The 19,919-nt window shown below is 42.8% G+C and overlaps 3 protein-coding genes across 3 annotated transcripts in view; 1 reads left to right on the top strand and 2 right to left on the bottom strand.

The window, feature by feature from the left end:
• Positions 1-7,664, bottom strand: part of LOC106590447 (ligand of Numb protein X 2) — a 38,628-nt gene extending 30,964 nt beyond the window's left edge. The window contains exon 1 of the mRNA XM_045710791.1: positions 7,350-7,664. The gene's annotated coding sequence lies outside the window, so the exon portion shown is untranslated. The remainder of the gene's footprint in view (positions 1-7,349) is intronic.
• On the top strand, positions 1,213-6,038 carry LOC106590452 (pancreas/duodenum homeobox protein 1-like). Its single transcript, XM_014181508.2, has 2 exons — positions 1,213-2,301; positions 4,778-6,038. The coding sequence occupies exons 1-2, from the start codon at positions 1,911-1,913 to the stop codon at positions 5,152-5,154; spliced, it is 768 nt and encodes a 255-aa protein (XP_014036983.1). The 5' UTR covers positions 1,213-1,910; the 3' UTR covers positions 5,155-6,038.
• A 437-nt stretch (positions 7,665-8,101) lies between the features above and the next one.
• On the bottom strand, positions 8,102-18,811 carry LOC106590453 (receptor-type tyrosine-protein kinase FLT3). The gene is made up of 23 exons (XM_014181509.2): positions 18,586-18,811; positions 18,057-18,151; positions 16,934-17,082; positions 16,664-16,788; positions 16,388-16,514; positions 16,111-16,253; positions 15,855-15,991; positions 15,584-15,722; positions 15,174-15,351; positions 14,866-14,963; positions 14,655-14,763; positions 13,297-13,526; positions 13,033-13,130; positions 12,821-12,953; positions 12,591-12,695; positions 12,345-12,455; positions 11,890-12,105; positions 11,637-11,749; positions 11,374-11,496; positions 11,145-11,256; positions 10,733-10,832; positions 10,511-10,616; positions 8,102-10,384 (listed from the first exon to the last, which is right to left on the bottom strand). Exons 1-23 carry the CDS (start codon positions 18,617-18,619, stop codon positions 10,166-10,168), a joined length of 3,000 nt encoding a protein of 999 aa, XP_014036984.1. The 5' UTR covers positions 18,620-18,811; the 3' UTR covers positions 8,102-10,165.
• Positions 18,812-19,919: the final 1,108 nt, after the last annotated feature.

Here is a 19,919-nt window from a genome sequence, read left to right as displayed (position 1 = left end):
TTGAAGTTTATAGCAGGTGCTGAGTGCCCCATTAAGATGCTGGTGTAAGTGCTCTTGAAGAACAGTGCTGCCATATTCGATTCTGTGTGTTTGACTGGCATTTGTTGTATTGGTTGGTTATTGATGGCCTGCAAGGTCATCTGAAATAAATGCTAGTGCTTTATAACATTACAGTTATAACATCGTAATAAATTGGACCTTTTAAGTCATGGGCCTTAAGGCCTTAACTGCTGCCTTGCCCTCAGTTGAGGTCCTGGAGAGACGCGTATTTCCACGCGCCACGCGCGCTAATTGAGTTCTGTTCCTCACTCCATGATAATTGGTTTACATCCTGGCTCTCCTCTTTACTTTACCACGAGGAGTGTTGTTTAATGGAGCGAGCACCTGTCTGCCTAATGACCAGCAAACACAGAGGGAAAGTGGCAGCGGGAGACACGAGCTCTGAGGCTGTTGGTTAATACCAGTAACCAGAGGTCCGTTCAATTGTGTTAAATGAGCCATTTGGGATGGATTTTAAAAGTCGCAGGTTCGGAAACTTTTGACAGAACACTAAAAGGTATCCAACTAGGAGAGTGTTAAGTTAGGACGAGATCTTTGATCCCCTCACATTGTCAAGTTTCCAAGACAACCGCCTCCCAATCTGAGTTGTTTATCACCAGGGTCAGTCGATGCGAGTAGCCCTATAACATCTGGCTATCGATTTCCCCCTCTATCAATCGCATATTGATAAGAGAACTAGGTTCATATAGGCTACACTGAGTGTACAACATATTTGCCCTCCAGAACATCCTCAATTCATCGGGGCATGGACTCTACAAGGTGTAGAAAGCGTTCCACAGGGCTGCTGGCCCATGTTGACTCCAATGCTTCCCACAGTTGTGTAAAGTTGGCTGGATGTTCTTTGGGTGGTGGACCATTCTTGATACACACGGAAAATGTTGAGCGTGAAAAACCCAGCAGCGTTGCCGTTCTTGACACACTCAAACTGGTGCACCCTCTGAATGGCACATTTTCATTTGTAGTCTTACCCAGAGCGACTTACAGGAACAATAATGGTTAAGTGCCTTGTTCATGGGAACATCGACAGATTTTCCACCTAGTCAGCTCGGGGATTCGAACAAGCGACCGTTTGGTTACTTTAACCTGTCTCCTCCCCTTCATCTACACTGATTGAAGTGGATTTAAGAGGCGACATCAATAAGGGATTATAGCTTTCACCTGGATTCACCTGGTCAGTCTATGTCATGGAAAGAACAGGTGTTCCTAATATTTTGTACACTCAGTGTAACTGTTCAATGGCTGACATTGTTCGACGGCAGTGACATCCACATACAGGCACTGCACTCCCATCGTTTCTTCTTCTTTCCCACCAACAAAGCTAAAGCAAGCCGTGATGATGCTGACATTCTGAAGACACGTTCTGTTTGCGTTTCTCACCGTGATTGGTCTCGCAGGCCACAATCTCTCTGATAAGGTATTCGGTGGCATTAACCCCTGTCTGCGCGCAGAGATAGGACCCGCGGATTCCCCCGTTCATCTGTCCATCACTGCATTAGGACCACCCGGCGGCAGGTGGGTGTCAGATACCCGCGTCAAACAGTGCAGTGTTTGCCGAGGGCATTGATTTGTGCACGGTAAATTCTGTTCAATCATTATCGGACTGCGGGGCAGAGAATACAGACACAAATAGAAACTAAGTAGTGAACTTTTCCGTTTGTGTAAACAGTGAGACCAATGGCTTAGGTGCAACAGGGTCACATGGTGATGACACACCTGTCCATGGCCTATAGCGGCGCCAGGCGCACGAGCAGCACAGGTAGAGCAGAACACAAGGTTCCGCGCTGCGTAAGCTATAGGGCGCAGGTACGTGTGCACACACACCCGTTGGATAGCCCTGGCCCTCGGCAGTCATGAATCGAGAAGAGCACTACTATTCTCCCGCGCAGCTGTTCAAAGACTCCTGCGCCTACCAGAGACCACACAGCGAGGACTACAGCCACAGCCCTCCGCCCTGCCTCTACATGGGCCGGCAGGCTCAGTCCGTCTACTCCTCGCCCTCCATGGGAGGGCTAGACCAGGCGAGTCTCCCTGACATTGCTCCGTACAGTATTCCCATGCGAGAGGACCCGGGTGTGCCGCAGCTCCACCACCCCCAGGGGCCCCAGCAGACTCTCCAGCCAGGGGGTTACGAATACCCGGGGGGGTTGGCTCTGTGTGCCGATAGGAACAAATATCACCTGCCTTTCCCCTGGATGAAAACCACCAAGTCTCACGCGCACACCTGGAAGGGACAGTGGGCAGGTAACTCACTGCAGTCACCTTGGACATTTTCTCATAGTTATTATTACCGCCGTGCTGCAAAGAAAGGAATTAATCTATGGCCTATCAAGGAATCTTTACGCACACATTTATAGGAATATTGCAGACCTTTCCTTTATGGTATGCCTATCGAAAAGGATTCGTTTGAACACTTAGTTTCAACACATTATTTTATACTGTACAAATATTAGACAAGTACATCTAAATACAATATTTCAACCAAAGTATTTCCTCAATAGTTAAAAATGGAACATTCAGGAGTTTTATTTTGCCAATAGCAAGGGAGTGATTGTTATGTATAGAGAATTCATCAAAAATTACACTGAACATTAAGTATAATTCAAAAGCTATTTGGCCTAACTCTCGCATTCATTATACCATATTGCTGCTTTGTGTGTAGCCTAGCTATGCCACTGCTGTGAATATAGGCCTTAGGAATGACCAAACGTTAGTCGGCATAAATGTTCAGTTAGTTTGAATATACCGAGGCTTTTGTGCACGTATAAGGACTTAAATCACATCATGATGTCTACAATATACAGTATGTCGTGGGTGGGTGTCAATTTTCCTTGTCAATCAATCTGTAAAGGACCTGTGTTCCCCTTATATAAACCACAATGTTTTTGTATGCCTCTGAAGGTGTGCCTCCTGTCTCATGTTCCAAGTTGCGATTTACTTCAAATATGTGAACATTTCAGTTGTGGCTATTTATTTGTTAATGATTTGCTAATGGCAGGTATGATCCATATAAGCCTTCGTGAAAAATGTTTCGTATTACAGATGAAAGTGTCTTACAATAACCTTAGTTATATCAATATGTTTTAATGTAAAATATATTAAAGGGTATATAATTAACGTGGAGTGTTTAGGGATAACAGAAGATAGTGAATCAACTCTTAGTCCTAAAAGTATTTTCTGTTGCGGCCATTTTAAATCAACTCGGTTCAGCGGGTCAATGGGAGCATTTAGGATTATTATTATTTTGGGGCTAAAATAATTCAACAAGTTTTCAAACCACTCACACAGCTTTTGCGTTGGTTTCAATGAAACGAAATATGAAAGTCATGTATGTTACTATGGATTGAATTTGTTAAATAAATTGAGGGTAACAACAAGTGGAAAAGTTGATAAGTCTCAAGCAGAATCGGTTCTTCTCTGCGTAGGCCTATAGACAATTATTCTCTCAACTCAACATTCATCAAAGATTATCTAAACCATATTGTTTCTAAGCCTATTATTAAGACAATTATGATAGAAATGTGTTAATTATTATAACCTCATTAGGCGATATGTGTTTTTATTGTTTATTATTTAAGAAAATCATGTAACTTTACAAGCGATTAACTTTTTCTTATCTAATTTCGATAAAAGTTTATTTCAGTGAAAATATTTTCTTCAACGGACAAACGCAACCACTGCAAGAATGAACCAACTCTAAATCTATGAAGCAGATCAAGTATTGAATAGAATAGATTTGAATTGTTTATTTTTAAATCAACGACTCCCTTCACCAATATATCTGAACGAAAGTTTAACAAGTGAGCTATAGTTTCAGAATTCAAAACACAAATGAATTGTAGTGGTAACAGTGGGGAAGTATAAGGGTATACCTTCATCATGTAGGTCTATACCTACACTTGAAATAAAAGTGATTGATTGAAATAAACTTTTCACGGACTGTCTCTAAATTGCCTTGCTGATCCGGGCTGATCCTAATGAACCCTTAAAGTTAGTGAAACCTTTTCAGGTGAAATTGGTGTTAAATATAGACTAGATATATAATATAGTACTAGAGATTACACGCATTATAAACGATATTCAACTATTGTTGGTTTTCGTTGTAGGTTTTCGTCAACTGACTCAGTCATAAAAATGTAGCTATAGACCTATTCTTTCTTTTTAGTATTTAATAGTAATTTTCAAACCAATTTATTGATCCATTTGTGAGTGTTTGTGATAAATGTGCAGTTATGTAAAATTCAATGTGCTGTGGTGGCCCAAGTAGATTTAAGAGTGATTTGTTTCATTTCAGGGCTTTGTTCTTCACAGAATATATGATGCCTCACATAGAAACTTTCCGTCTATGTTCAGTATAGTATATCTGTTACTAAAGCTGGACCGGCATCTGTGAGAGTTGGCCTGTGACGTACATGGTGTACTGTTTGTTTCAGATATCATCAGTTACCCAATAGAGTTGTTTCTATACAGTCTTTGGTGATCAGTGTGTGAGCTGACTGTGTTCAGCCAATGTGCTGCTGTGTGTGTTTCAGAAAGGTACACCAGAGTTGTAAATGGTGAGTCATTACCAATTGCACCTAGATTGAGGCTTTACTGGGACTTTGACTGTGGCAGGATACAATGTTTAGTTCATCGTGAGTGCCACAAAATTGGATACACCATTCTACCCCTCCCCTTTACCTTTCTCTCTCTCACCCTGTCGCCCCCCCCTCCTCCTCAGGCCCCTACATGGTGGAGGCGGAGGAGAACAAGCGGACCAGGACGGCCTACACGCGAGCCCAGCTCCTGGAGCTGGAGAAGGAGTTCCTGTTCAACAAGTACATCAGCAGGCCGCGGCGTGTCGAGCTGGCCCTCACCCTCAGCCTCACAGAGAGACACATCAAGATCTGGTTCCAGAACCGACGGATGAAGTGGAAGAAGGAGGAGGACAAGAAGAGAGTGAGGGGGATCGACCCCGAGCAGGACTCGTCCATTACGTCAGGAGACTTGAAGGATGAGGCTGGGGTGGGAGTCGTGGGGGCAGGACATCCCACCACCACGACACCCCCCTCACCCTTACACGCCCACTCCATGTCAGGTTCTAGAGACTCGGCCTAGCAGGGCTGATATGGATGGATGAAAACTGGACAGACACTGAGGAAAGGGGACGCTCTTAGGCTGCGTTAACACAGGCAGCCGAATTCTGATATTGTTTCACTAATTGGTCTTTTGATCAATCAGATCAGCTCTGAAAAAGAGCTGACGTGAAAAGATCTCATGTGATTGGTCAAAAGACCAATTAGTGGAAAAAAGATCAGAATTCGGCTGCCTGTGTTAACGCAGCCTCATTCAAACAGACTCGGTTGGTATTATTCATGTACATTATCGGCGGTGACAGATTGAAGAGAGGTGAAAGGCGAGGACTGCAGGTTCATTGTCTGCGATATCATTCTGCGACTGAACTCTAACCTCATGTTGTCGTGCTGAGGACATGCGGGTCATGCACTGATGATGACAGTTGGCATTGGACATACGTGTACAGACCCACTGCTCTGGTCTGCAGCCTCTCGTTGCGTTGTCAGAAGAGGGCAGCACCCAGTGCCTGGAGAGACAGTTGTGATACAGACCACACAACTCTGTTGAGAGTGACGTCGGGCATCTAGCCTACTTTGATTGCTTTACTAAAATCAATGCACTTCAGATACCTTCTCTGAAAATGTTAGCAGTGTACAACCAAGTTTCATTTATGTATGTAAATATATGCAGTCTATGCACGGGACATGATTCTGTCAATATTGACAATACTGATGCATTTTCTGATAAATTGGTATATGACAAAAAATGAGTCAATCACACCAATTATATAGCCTATTTATGTACTTAATGTTATCACATCGTTGATGTCTTAATGATAGGCACTGTGAATAATGTACTGTATTTTGAATTCTTTATTAAGCTATAAAGTTCAAGTTTGAAATCAGAATAAAGTCAAATGAAACATGTCCAGTTATTTAATTACTTGGCACATTGTACAATTACGCCTTTACGCACAACAATAATGCTGACATTATTATCCACTATTCAAGCACATTCAACACAGCAGGCAGACCACACGAAACCGTAAGTCATCACGTCAGTCAGCCGTGGGGCTTGTTTGACATTGCAGCCGACAGAGCAGGCGACTGACGACTGACTGATCTACAAGCCAGTGGCGGTTCTAGACCATTTCAACTGGGGGGGGCCAAGCTGGGGCCAGTTGTACTGTTAGAGGGGCCAGTTACATTAGACGTTATTGTTGTCATATCGTTTTCTTCACTGCATTGCAGGCATTAGCAGGCAAAATACCATGTCCATAATCATTATCGTTGCCACTGTCTAATAACGGATGTAAAAAAAGAAAGATAGCAAAAATTTGTTATGTAAAAATTATTTCATACTCCACATTTAGGAGGGCCACAAGGGGTCCAAAATTGTTGTCACAGGGGCACTGCCCCTCCTCCCCCCTCCCAGAACCGCTAGTGCTACAAATCACCTTGCATCATAAATAACGACTAATTATTTTTGTAGTCAATCACAATTTACCAGTGGTGTAAAGTACTTAAGTAAAAATACTTAAAAGTTTTACTTAAGTTGTTTTTGGGGTATCTGTGCTGTAATTTACTATGTATATGTTTCACAACTTTTACTCTTACTTCACTACATTCCTAATGAAAATGATGTATTTACTAAGTCATATATTTTACCTGACACCCAAAAGTACTCGTTACATTTGGAATGCTCAACAGGACAGGAAAATGGTTCAATTCACACACTTATCAAAACAACATCCTGGTCATCCCTACTGCCTCTGATCTGGCAGACTCACTAAACACAAATGTTTCATTTGTAAAGTATGTCTGAGTGTTGGAGTGTGCCGCTGACTATCCGCAAACAAAATACTTTTTTTTTTTATCGTGCCAGCTGGCTTGCCTAATATGAGGAATTTGAAAGTATTTATACTTTTCATACATAAGGATATTTTAGCAATTACATTTACTTTTGATACTTCAATGTATTTCAAACGAAATACTTTTACTCAATTAGTATTTTAATGAGTGACTTTCACTTACATTTACATTTACGTCATTTAGCAGACGCTCTTATCCAGAGCGACTTACAAATTTGAGAAATGTTCTATTAAGGCATCTTTACTTTTATTCAAGCATGACAATTGGATAATGTTTCCACCACTGCAATTGACCTATGATACGTTACAGTTTTGGTGTTCTCAAATACGGCCATAGTTTGTTGGGTATGTCGGGGACTAGGGGCACCTGTAAACGGACATGACAGATCTTCTTCACTTCATCGATGGCAGCCGTTCCCGGATCGCTCCTCTAGCTACCGTAGGATGGTCGTCTTGTTGGTAATCCGCGTGCATATCACGAAGGGGATCCTAAATGGTCCTTGTATTCCGTATTGACCCGGGCCATGCGTCAGATGAAATAGTTTATACTGGCCTCCAGATCAGCAAAGGGCGCGGGACCATACCGCGGTCCGTATGATTGGAGATTTCTCCACCACAGTACCGAAAACATTCACAAAGTCGTCGTAAGGAAGATCATTCACTGATCCGATGTCCATGTTAAACTCTGCTATCTCGTCTGCACAGACTCACCAACAGCAGCCCCAAAACGGACCTTTGGACAGGTCAACAGAAAAGCCCATTGTGCAATTACTGTAGGGTTAATGAACTCATCGACAACAAGGCGCTTTGGAACCACTCATGCCTTTTTACGCACAGCTTTGTAGCCTTACTAGCCTAGAATGCAACCTAGGCCTGTTTGTTGTATTTCAAAATGTTTGAATGGAGATAAAGTGGTATTTGACAGCTTTTAATTTGATGCAAGCAAGGTGAATGACACTATTGACATTCAGGACACCTGCAGGAGTCGCTCTGGCGACAAATGTAGCTCTCGTGCCACCTGTCGTGCATTTTGTGCCGTTATTTCCCCCCGCCTTCGAATATAATACACCACTATTTGTTACCGATAGACCTAAAATCCACAAAAAACAGGGATCATTTTAAATACTTTATTTCAAATGTAAGAATAATTTCGAGAACTCAAATGGACAAACATGAAGATAAAGTAAGCAACTTCACACGGAAAAAACACTGACAGAATAATCCAGCAGTCCCCGGAACCTGGCTCTAAATTAAAATAGCTGAAATAACTCTTATCCAAAAGCAGTAAAAATACGACTAATATTGCGTTAGTTTCACACAGTAAATTCAATATAATGTGTGCAAGAAGAGGTTATCTCAGCCCAACACTTGGTAGTAAAATGTATTAAATGCTACATTCATTACTATGTTTCAATGTAAAATATTTATTTATCAATTTCTACAGTGAAAGAGCGAGCATTTGATACAAACACTTTAATTGACATATTCATTGTTAAACATATTTGGAAAAAGCAAGTATTCAGTGCATTTAAAATCCACAGCAATATATAAATATAGACTGCCAGTGCCACAATATAATGTGAGATCTTAAACAGAGTATGTCAGGGTTGGGTAGATTACTTTCAAAATGTAATCTGTTACAGTTACCTCTCCAAAATTGTAGTCAGTAGCGTAACTTGTGGATTACCCAAACTCATTAACGTAATCTGATTACATTCAGTTACTTTTAGATTACTTTCCCCTTAAGAGGCATTAGAAAAATACAAAAATGTATGTTACCAATTTAATAACATCTATTGCAGTATAAATCAATGTTAAAGTTTACGTAGCTGGCCATACATGGATGTTCAATTTCACTTTATGTGTTGGTTATGCAGTCTTCTTCTAACCCATCACTTTCTACTACATATAATAATATGATTAAATGATATATTTACATTAATATATAGAATTTATAAAATGGATGCAGCAACTACAGATTGCCCTTTAAGTCTATCAAAAGTGTGTGAGTTTGAGCATGTATCCATTAGGTCTATGGATGTATTGTTTTATCAGCATGAATTAGATTGAGTAATAAAAACCCTACTTTTATTCCATAGGCTGGGATCCTCACTATGCAGCTGTTGCAAGAGCACATTTTTCACTGGCTGTCCACTGGTTTCAAAAACAATGATTGATAGGCAGCTTAAACTTCTTGAACTTCCATTATTGGGTTCAAAAATACATTTAGATTTGTGAACAGCCATCCACAACAACCACAATCCGTAAAGCACAAATAGCTAAACGAGAGAGCAACAGTGTGATCCACATCAATGCGCTATGTGTATATCAATAATAAGTGATATCGGTATCGCCGTAGACTACACCACTGATGTCATCCTTACCTCCAAGTGTTTATTCAAGTTGGATAATCTTTGGATGCCGACAGCAGTCGTACCATTGGAAGACATAGCTTGGACTGTAGCCTACAAAAGCCAATTCTTGCTCTTTTCCCTCGATCCATCAAACACATTTTGTGTGTCATCATAGTGGTCTCTGACTTGTGGTCAGACTCGCTCAGGTGAAAGAAACATAAACTTGCGCCTTTTTTCAATGCTGATTTGAATGTCATTGAGAAAACATCCTTTCTGAATTTAAAAGTAATCCTCAAAGTAATCATCTAGTTTTTCAAAACAATATGTAATCCGATTACAATATATTTGCTGTTTGTAACGATCGTCGTGCAGGAAGGAAGAAGTGGACCAAGGCGCAGCTGGGAGCGAACTCATGTTATTTATTACAGACTGAAATAACACGGTCAAAACAGAGAATAAACGTATCGCTACTGCTCCAACAAAAAGAGACAACAACCCACAAACATCGTGGGGGGAAAAGGAACTTAAATATGATTCCCCAATCAGAGGCAACTAGTGACAGCTGTCTCTGATTGGGAATCGACAGAACCCAACATAGAAATACGCCCCAAAGCAAGGCTATACCAAAAACATAGAAAATAAACTATAGAAATGCCACACCCTGACCAAAATAGAAGAGTTCACCTGGTCAGGGCGTGACACTGTTACGGATAGCAGTTACCATTTTTTGTAATCCCTTACATGTAATCCATTACTCCCCAACCCTGAATATATTGTATGGAATAGAATAATTAGAAGGATAGATTGGCCCCTGCGCTCACTGATATGGTTACAGAGGTGTATCATCATCAGCCTCCATGGCATCCATGTCAGAGGGTGTTGTTTTGGTTGTAGGGGCCTCTCCAGTGGAATGAATCTTGCTGTGTTGGTTCTGTGACTGTGTCAAAAGAACCTCCTTTTCTTTGGCCAAGGCAGAGAGGTCAGAATTCACTGGTGCATTCTGGTATAAGGAGTCATTGGAGCTCTTGTCCAGGATGTTACAGTAGAGCTAAGACAGAAAAGGGGCATAGTAAGAAATGACAAGAAATCATGATTCTAATGGAATGCTGTGCGCTAGCCAGTTGTAAAGTTTGATACGTCTACATTGAGGCTTGTTGTGTTGTTTGAATCTCACCTTCTCCTCAATGTCGGCCAGTTGGTCGCCCATAAAGGCCACCAGCTTGGCGAAGTGAGGGCGGTCCCGAGGCTCCAGTGCCCAGCACTTGCACATCATCTTATACCTGTGGGAGAGAGGGAGGAAAAGGGGGATGAAGCCTCCTTTACAGTTCATATATTTGATTGTAATTAAATGTGTATGATGTATAGATGTAGGTGCAGAGCGTTTGTGGATACTTACACAGATTCACTGGCATAGTACGGCTTCTCCATCTTAAAACCTCTCTCTATCATCACATAGAAGTTGTTGTCCACCTTTATCCCCAGGTAGGGGGTCAAACCTTAAAGGGAGAGGGAGAGGGGGAGGGAGAGGGAGATAGAGGGAGAGAGAAAGGGGTAGGGAGAGAGAGGGAGAGAGAGAGGGAGAGGGAGGGAGGAAGAGAGCAAATCACATATAATAAAGATGCAGGGAATACATCTTTAATAAGTGCGTACAGTATGTATGTTTTTGAAGCCCCCCCATCCTAAACATACCCCTGGCGGCCCCACCTCATCCCCAAACTCGGTCAACACACAATATAAAGGACAAAAACTAAATAAAATAATGACAATACATTTTTTTTTTTAAAGAGTAGGTATGTTTATGTAGCTACCCAGAGAGAAGACCTCCCACAGCAGGATACCATAGGCCCAGACATCGCTCTGCATGGTGTATATCCCCTGGAAGATACTCTCTGGAGCCATCCACTTCACTGGCAGACGCACCTGCGACACAAGACATCAGACACACTGACACTGCATGCCTAGAACAGAGCTGTTGTCACTGGCAACAGAGCATCTGTAGAATACAGACAAACACTCCCTCCTGTGTATAGTACCTACATTTCCTCTCACTACGTAGTTGGAGTCGTTGTGGATATCCCGGGCCAGTCCAAAGTCTCCGATCTTTACTAGTCCACCCTGAGACACCAACACGTTCCTGGCCGCAAGGTCCCGATGGATACACTGGACACAGAAACACACCCAGATAGAGAGAGTGTGTAGGGAGTAATGATGTAGGGAATAGGGAGCATTACATGTATGAGGGGACATGGTGAAGTGAATATGGTGCAGTATGCAGTGTGCAGTGTTGTCAATCCACGTACGTGCTTAGAGGACAGGAAGTCCATGCCTTTGGCCACCTGGTAGGAAAAGCTGAGCAGGTCGTCATAGGTCAGTGCCTCCTCCTCCTCCTCCTGCTTCTCATAGATCCCTGGACCTGTGGATCAGCATGGATCAGCTGGGGTCAACGGGATCTACTGGCAAACAGTGAAGAGATCCTACCGACGTATTTAACCGTGCTGCTTTATACATTAGCATGCCTATTTCTTCATGTGTCTGTGTCTACACCACAATGACCATCAGAGGTGTCCATGGGAGAGGAGTTGAGGCTGAGGAGGGCGATGCTCTCTTGCCCTCCAGTGGAGCTCCTCTTGGGCAGGTTGTGGTAAAGGCTGCTGAAGCGGTCCCTGGTGAAGGCCTCGGTCAGAGACTTGTGGTACAGTTCTCTGTTGTTCTTCAGGTAGTTCAGCAGGTCCCCATTACGGCAGTACTGGAAGATCAGGTACGTTGGCCCTGTCAAAGTCACACAGTCACAGAGTCAGATACACACATTCACAGTCACACACAGTCACAGAGTCAGATACACACATTCACAGTCACACACAGGAACTTAGAGACAGTCCTAAATACACATGTACTCGTTTCAGTACAATCTCTAAAGACATGTTCTTGGCATTTACATGTTGTAGTTATTCCTGCGTTATTTCTGCTAGATGCTGGATTCTGAGCCTGTCTGTGATTGGCTGTCGTACCTGAGCCAGTGCACGCCCCCAGCAGGTTGACGATGTTTGCATGCTGTCCGATGTGAGTCAGCATCTTCAGCTCTGACATCAGAGCCTCTTTCTCCACTGTTTCATGCTCTTCTGCATGGGCAAACATCAAGACTCAACAACGACCTGAGTGACTTCACTGGTGCAGGGTATGTTAAATAGTATGTCTTCAGCAAACACCAACACTTAGCCAGCAGTGTAAAACATCCCACAGGTAAAACCCTGTACCTTTCAGCATCTTGACAGCCACCTGCAGGGAGACCCCTGGCTTGCTGATGCCGTGGGCTGTAGCCTGAAGCACCATGCCAAAAGCACCAGAGCCCAGCTCCTTCCCTGGGGAGAAAGACCACAACAACACAGGGTTGGTGGGAATACTATTGGTGATGCTGGAGACTAGAGATTCCCAAGTAGATGGGCCAGGCTACGTCATTCCACTGGTACGTCTCCCCCAGTCTTACCCAGCTCCAGGTTCTCTCTGGGGAACTCCCATTTCTGGTCGTACTGGAAGTCTTTGAAGTTGATGTAGATGTAGTCGTTGTCATTAGACCCCGTCATCTGAATCACCTGCAGCTGGCTCTGGTACTGGGGTTTCTACACACAACATATCAGGAGGGTGTGTGAGAATGTTTGAGTGTGGTGAGCAAGTCTGTCTGTGTGTCTGTCTGTGTACCTTGTTCCTGAGGAAGTAGAGCAGTGCCACGATGACCAGCATCAATGTCAGGAACAGAACCAGACTGGACACACTCAGGAGTTGAGAGGAGTTGGAGGCTGATGGAACACACACATCAACAGATAGAACCAATGTCTGACAACAGCCATGACAACACTGTGACCAATTCTGTTCCACACTGGAGCTACGATGACAACCATTATAAAAATACTTCAAGCTGTACATGATTTTCTGAGGACTTATTTTTCCTGACTGACCACTTACGTTGTTTGAACGTACGCTGCTGCGGAAAGACCATTCCTGCATTGAACAGTGGCTCGCTGCAGTGTGACTGTGAGTGGGCAGAGTTTGCAATGCAGCACTTGACAAACTGGTTCCCCACCTCGACCCTGTCCAGAGAGCTGAGGACCTTCTTATGGCAGAACTGGTCTGAGTCACAGAGCTCTGGGGGAGGGGCAGGGATCTCCTTCCAGGCTGCAGACTCTGACTGGCAGCTACGGGGGGGGGTTAACACACACACACACACACACAGGTAAACACGTAGGGTTGGTTTCCCAGACACAGATTAAGCCTATTCCTGGACTAAACAGCACGATCAATGGAGAATTTCCATTGGAAATGATCTTAAGTTTGTGTCAGGGAAACATCCCCATAAAGTTGCTTCAGGTTTAAGTAGGCATGGGCAATGGTATGGAAAATCGATATCAGTTGCATTTGTTTTAACCAATTTCGATATCATATCGTTTTTAATGAATAACATTGCACTGGCTTTGTGCAGTTCAGACAACTTTTTTCTGATTGCCCATTGGGCAATGGGAACCCTGTTGATGGCCCATCAGCAGCCATTTAAGTAGGCTATGCTAAATTGCGAGTCTGTAAGAGTGTTGCAGCAAAATCCTGTATTTTCTTTTTCATAATAGTGTAAGTTAACAAAAGGAAGCGTGGCCACCCAAAAGAAACCTGGCGAAAGGCCGTGGAGAAAGAGATGAAGGACAGTGGCCTATCAAGGAAAACCATCCCCAAAAAGGTCCTATAATGAGGGGTGTGTTTTGTTTGGGTTTTGTGGGAAGTTGTTCTTTGCATAGCTGTGTGTTGCCTGCAAGACTGTTTGTCGTCTGTTCATTGTGTTCGTGTTTTATTTTGTAGAATAAACATGAGCATTCACGTACCCGCTGCGCCTTGGTCCCTTCACTACGACGGCCGGTACATAGGAATTAATAATGCAAACATTTATTTTTAAGAACGTTGTTTCTTAATGTTCTCTGAACGTCCTGAGAACATTACTTTAAATAGAACCATGACATTGACACCTAAGAAAAATATGGTTCTCAGAACGAATCCTGGATTCCCAGAACTTTGTAGGATGGTTGTATGCAAAATAACCATAGGACTAGGACAACCACACTCTCACCAAGCTCTAAGAAACATATGGTTCTCAGAACATTAGGTGTTATCTGGGTAGGTTAACAGGAACAATAACCAATATCAAGATATGCCTTGCTCATATCGATATGAAATGATATCAATATCATATCGATTTATCAATATTGGTGCCCACCACTAGTGTTAAGATATATAGCTGAATCCTAACACGAGAAACTCTGGCCTAAATCTAGAGGTACCTGTCATTGGACAGAGAGCAGAACCTCCAGGTGAGGTTGAATGGGAGGGGGCTGTTGGTCTTACAGGTGATGTAGTCTTCTTCCTGGAAGAGACTGGGGGTGGGCGTACCTGAGAGACAGAGGAGGAGGACAGGTGAGGACAGGTGTCTTACTGAGGTGTCATGCACACAATCACAAGTCTTATCTGACTGGGGAGTCGGCTGTCACTCACTTGCCACACACAGAGAGAGGGTCTTTGTGAGGTTCAGCACCCCAGTCTCCAGGTGTAACTGGTACTCTCCTGGCTCAGGGTTACATAGCTCCAGAGTCCTGGGGGGGGGAAGAACCATATGGAATCGTGTGAAACCTTATTGAACCAAACTTAACCTCATCAAATCTTGTAGATGCAGTAGACCTTTAGTAAAGCTTTATAAAACTGCAACAGAAACACAGAACCAAATAGAACATGGATATGGCAGTATGTCCTGGATTAAATGAAGTCTCAGGAAGCCCATACAGAGACCACCAGCCTTACTCTACCTGTTCTTCCACAGCCGTGTGGGTTCAGGGCACTGGGTCTGTACACCACCCGGGCCCAGCCAATGGCAGCGTAGGAGAGGGTGTGAGGAAACCAGGGCCCGCAGACAGAACCCTGGCCTCTCCTGGGCTGAGATGGTACTGCTCTCATTCAGCTGGTCGATGGAAATGAAGCCCTTCTCTGAGGACACACAACACCAGAAATCACATGGAAATCACTTGGAAATCATCATTTGGGGGGAAAAAACAGGTAGGGGGTGGTGGTACGGAGAGAAGCAGGACAGAAAGAAAGTGTCTGACAGATGAGTAAAGACCAAGTAAAGATAGACATTTAAAATAAAGTCAAGGGAATGTTTGAAAGGAAAGAAAAGGTAAAAAGAGAAGGATTCAGTGTTGTTGCCTGTTGTACTGACCCAGGACCCGGATGTGGATGGACTTGAACTTGTTCTTGTTGCTATGGCAGGTGTAGATGCCACTGTGGTTCACTCTCACCGACGCACAGAACAGGTAGGTCACATCTATTCCTTTATAGGATAGTTTATATATGGACACCTGGAGGAAAAGACGATATACTGCATTACCTGAAATACAGTGAACAAGTCTTGGAGGGGAAAGTGAAATGGTTCTGATCATATGCTTTCAACAATGGGAATAAAAGGTTCATGAATGAGTGATAACACTTACCTGTTCCTGTATATCAGTCTGCCACTTTGTGGTGCTGTTCTCTCTCTCCCTACAGCGCAGCAGCAGGGGCTGACCCGGGCTCAGAGTGATCTCTGGAGCTTCATTATCATCATCCACACTACGGCTGCGGTCCAAGTCTGAGACACACACAGGAAGCCAACAGATCACACATCAGTCAGTATTCAACTGACTGAGTGCCTTTAGTTCCATTTCGTTTTTTGGGGCATTGTGTTTACACTTTTACAATAATACTAACCATAGTCATAAAGCTGAGAACACTCTTCTCCTTTGGAGTTACTAGCACAGCACATAACTGTTGTCTTGTAGTATGGTTTACTTCCCACTGTGTTGTTGGACCTCTCGGAGTCCTTAGATGTCTCATTCCCATGACTACATTGTCTGTGGGACAGGAGGAGAAATTAAAGTATGTAGCCATCCTTGGAGAGGTCCTACATATGAAACTCAAGTCAAAACTCAAGTCAAAACCCTGAAGACACTCTTTAAGATTCTATATTATGTTCACCAAAGTTTACCCAGTCTTGTCAAGGTTATTGAACCATGTGATTTCTGGCTTGGGATTTCCCTCTGAAGAACACTGGAAGTTAGGTAGAAAGCCTCTTCTCCCAGGGATGTATTTCAGATGTGGCTTTGAGGGACGTCCTGAAGGTAACCAATGGGAGAATGAACTACAGCTAGGATTTCAATGTTGTTCAGAATCATGATGATGGTATTGACGTTATATGACTTTAATGTGGTGCAGATCAGAATCTGATATCACATTAGTGGTTTAGAAAAGGTCTGTCACTCACTCAGTGGAGGCCCAACAAGTAGAGAGAGTGTCAGGGAGGAGATGATGCCACAATTCACACAGCCGAAGGTGTACTCTCCAGAATCACTCACAGACGTCTGTGGTATGGCCATAGAATAGCCCCCTCTGTTGGCAGGATAAATAATTACAGATGAATTCAGCAGGGATGCAAAAGTACACAGAACCCGCAATAATGATACAATGGCCTTGAGGCGCCAGGTAACGCAACAAAGACAAACACACCCACACCTACACCTACACACACACCTACCTTATTGGGTCAGGTCCACGGCTCCAGCTGCAGACAGGGTCTCCTGGGAGGCTCTGCATGGTGACATGAAGGCTCTGCCCAGCAGGGACCTCTAGTCTGGTAGGACCAGAACCATTCAGATGGGCTTCAGACAGAGTACACCACACCCCCTGGAACAACATGTCACCAGGTCAGGGAGAGAGAGTAAGTGAGGATGATCATCTGTAAATTGGCATGGCTTTTGAAGTGAATAGAGATCACTATTCAGAATATTCAGAAAGCTGTTTGAACACAAATGTCAGACTTTCATCAAACTTTGTTTTACATTTGGAAAGTATGAGAAGCCTGGCGAGAATGTACATTTCTTGACTTTCTATTAAAATAGCAGTTCTGCTTTTGTTCTCTGAGTCAAGGTCGCATTTAGAGGACTGCATCTATAAGCATGTGTTTTGATGCCTTTTTAGACAGTGTATGACAGGAACACATAGGATAGTAGGTGTGGCGCACAGGAGGTTGTTGGCAGCTTAAACGGGGAGAACGGGCTTGTGGTAATGATTGGAGCGAATGGTATTAAATACATCAAACACATGGTTTCCGGGTTCCATTCCATTGTCACCGTTCCAGACATTATTATGAGCCGTTCTCCCCTCAGCAGCCTCCTGTGCTGTGATGCTATTTCACCATCACTAACTGTGAGTTTCCACCCTCTTATTTTAAGCCTTGTTATTCCATTTACCTTGTTGAAGTCAGAGCAGAAATACATCTGCTTTTAGAGTTATGTTAGGGCTGCAGAATTTCACTTTTATTATCCTTCAAAATATATGATCAGAGCAATCCTGTATCCTTCTGCAATGCAATATGAAGTGACATTAGGCCACACAGCCCACCATTAGAAAAATCTCAACGATAAATGCACATGAGCTGACAAACCGGATTTACTGTTTGTGAGGATAATCTCAAAGTGTGACTCAGCCACAGACTACCAAACTTTTACTCTAATAAGTAATGAAACAGGAGCCGAAGCGGGGGACAGGCCACAGGTCTTTTCAAAATCCGATTGAACATTTAAGTTTACAGTAAGTGACCGGTCAGTTTGGTCAATTAATCCCACGAATGCACAGTTACGGTCAGTTTAGGCACCTACCGTCAGACTTGTGGTGACACATTGCACTCGAGGTGCGTCTCGCTGAAGCTGCAACTCGTCTCCGTCACAAAGAGCGCACAGCAACAGGAGCGCAGCTGGAAAAACAGAGAACCAGATCAACGAAAACCAAATTACTTTATAATATCTAATCAAGGCGTATATTCATCAATTTGTTGCAATGTTTTTCTTTCAGTTGAAGACCAAAAAAAATACATTATACACAGCAGATGGATGATATTGAGGAAGTTGGGACTATGGGAATGTATAAAATGCAGCATATAGTTTTGTGCAACATTTACATTTTAACAAATAATTAGCTAGAATAAATGTTTTTATTTTATTTTCAAATGTATTTGGGGAATAGTTCGACATGTATTGTTACTTTAGGGTTATCGAATAAAACAGTCGTTGAACAAGCTGATGAATAAGACAACCAAGAAGCTAAATAACAATGTAAATAGAGATAATACTATTCCATTGATTATTTGTGCTATAAAACACATTGTTGATGATCATTTTAATAACTCACCGATCACAACTCTCCTCTTTCCCTTCATTGGCATTGGTCTTCAACGTATGTAGCTTTGTCTCACAATGAGACAGTATCGGGAGCGAAGCTCCAAGAAGTTCTCTTTTAATTGTGACGTTTCATCTGATGTGCAGTTCTTTTTCAGAGTGTCTGCTCTGTGACTCTGGGTTCATGACGTTATCACATTTTAATGACTGGCCACACAACTGGGGATGGTTGGCTATTAAAACCTGGTCATGAACTAGTCTAAAGTTTATAGGCCTTAATGCAATTACAACCTACCAATTTTATGGAAATCTTTCTAATAACCCAACAGGCTACAATGACAGAGTAACTTTCTTGACAAAAAAAGGTTTAATGGAAAACCAGATGTTTTAGGCTTAGTTATAGGGAAACATGTCAATATGGCCTTCATTTTGACAATTCGTTGCAAAAGCGATATTTTGGTATTTTAGTAATAATAAATCTAGCTCCTTTTGCTCCTAGCGGTTCGACTCTACCATTGAAAACGTAATGTAGAATACCTCTGCATCATCTCAACTAAGCCTAAAACATCTGGTTTTCGATGAAACATTTTTTTGTCAAGAAAGTTACTCTTTAATGTTTGTCTATTTGGTATGAAATACATTGTGCTGCAGTGGAGGTTGCTGAAGGGAGGAAGGCTCATAATAATGTCTGGAGCGGAGCAAATGGAATGGCATCAAACACCTGGAAACCATGGAAACCATGTGTTTGATACCATTCCACTGATTCATCTTCAGTCATTACCACGAGCCAGTCCTCCAATTAAGGAGCCACCAACCTCCTGTGCTGTGCTGGTGGTACCACCTCATGGCTTACTATAAAAGTAGGTGACAGTGTGCCTTATTTGGCAATGGTCTTGGTAAGTGGAATGTGACAATATATTTAGCACGATGCTTCCTTGACTACAGATGTTATTCAAAAGGCAGTATGGCACATTTCCACATCTGACAAAATTCAACATTTTTGCTTACTGTTTCATACACATCTATGTGCTTTTACGAAGAAAAAACAAACATTTAGGCTATGATCTATGTGCTTTTACGAAGAAAAAACAAACATGTAGGCTATGAGGTGTATACATTTATATTCATAGCTACATCCATCATAACAAGAAATAGATGACAATGGTGGTCATCAGTGTTCACTCAAAAAAAAAGTTTGTCACTGACAAATTTCAGGTCTACTGAGCGCAAACTTGAATGTTGTCAAAATTCAGTGCAACTTCCCGCACCTGTTTACTGTGAACACTGCGGCTGTACCCGCTTTAAGTTAGTTTTAACAGTGGTAAACTAGGCTACTGTGGCTATTTG

Source organism: Salmo salar, chromosome ssa29 (assembly GCF_905237065.1).
Source record: "Salmo salar chromosome ssa29, Ssal_v3.1, whole genome shotgun sequence".
NCBI classification, from domain to species: domain Eukaryota; kingdom Metazoa; phylum Chordata; class Actinopteri; order Salmoniformes; family Salmonidae; genus Salmo; species Salmo salar.
Note: the sequence above shows the minus strand (reverse complement) of the source record. Positions and strands in the feature narration are given on the sequence as shown.

Coding starts and splice junctions, on each gene's coding strand:
- LOC106590452 (XM_014181508.2), top strand. CDS start 1,911: ATGAATCGAGAAGAGCACTACTATTCTCCCGCGCAGCTGTTCAAAGAC. Junction 2,302..4,777: donor CTGGAAGGGACAGTGGGCAG/GTAACTCACTGC, acceptor CCTCCTCCTCAG/GCCCCTACATGGTGGAGGCG.
- LOC106590453 (XM_014181509.2), bottom strand. CDS start 18,619: ATGCCAATGAAGGGAAAGAGGAGAGTTGTGATCG. Junction 16,789..16,933: donor CGTGGACCTGACCCAATAAG/GTAGGTGTGTGT, acceptor TCCTGCCAACAG/AGGGGGCTATTCTATGGCCA. Junction 12,106..12,344: donor GGGGGCGTGCACTGGCTCAG/GTACGACAGCCA, acceptor TGACTTTGACAG/GGCCAACGTACCTGATCTTC.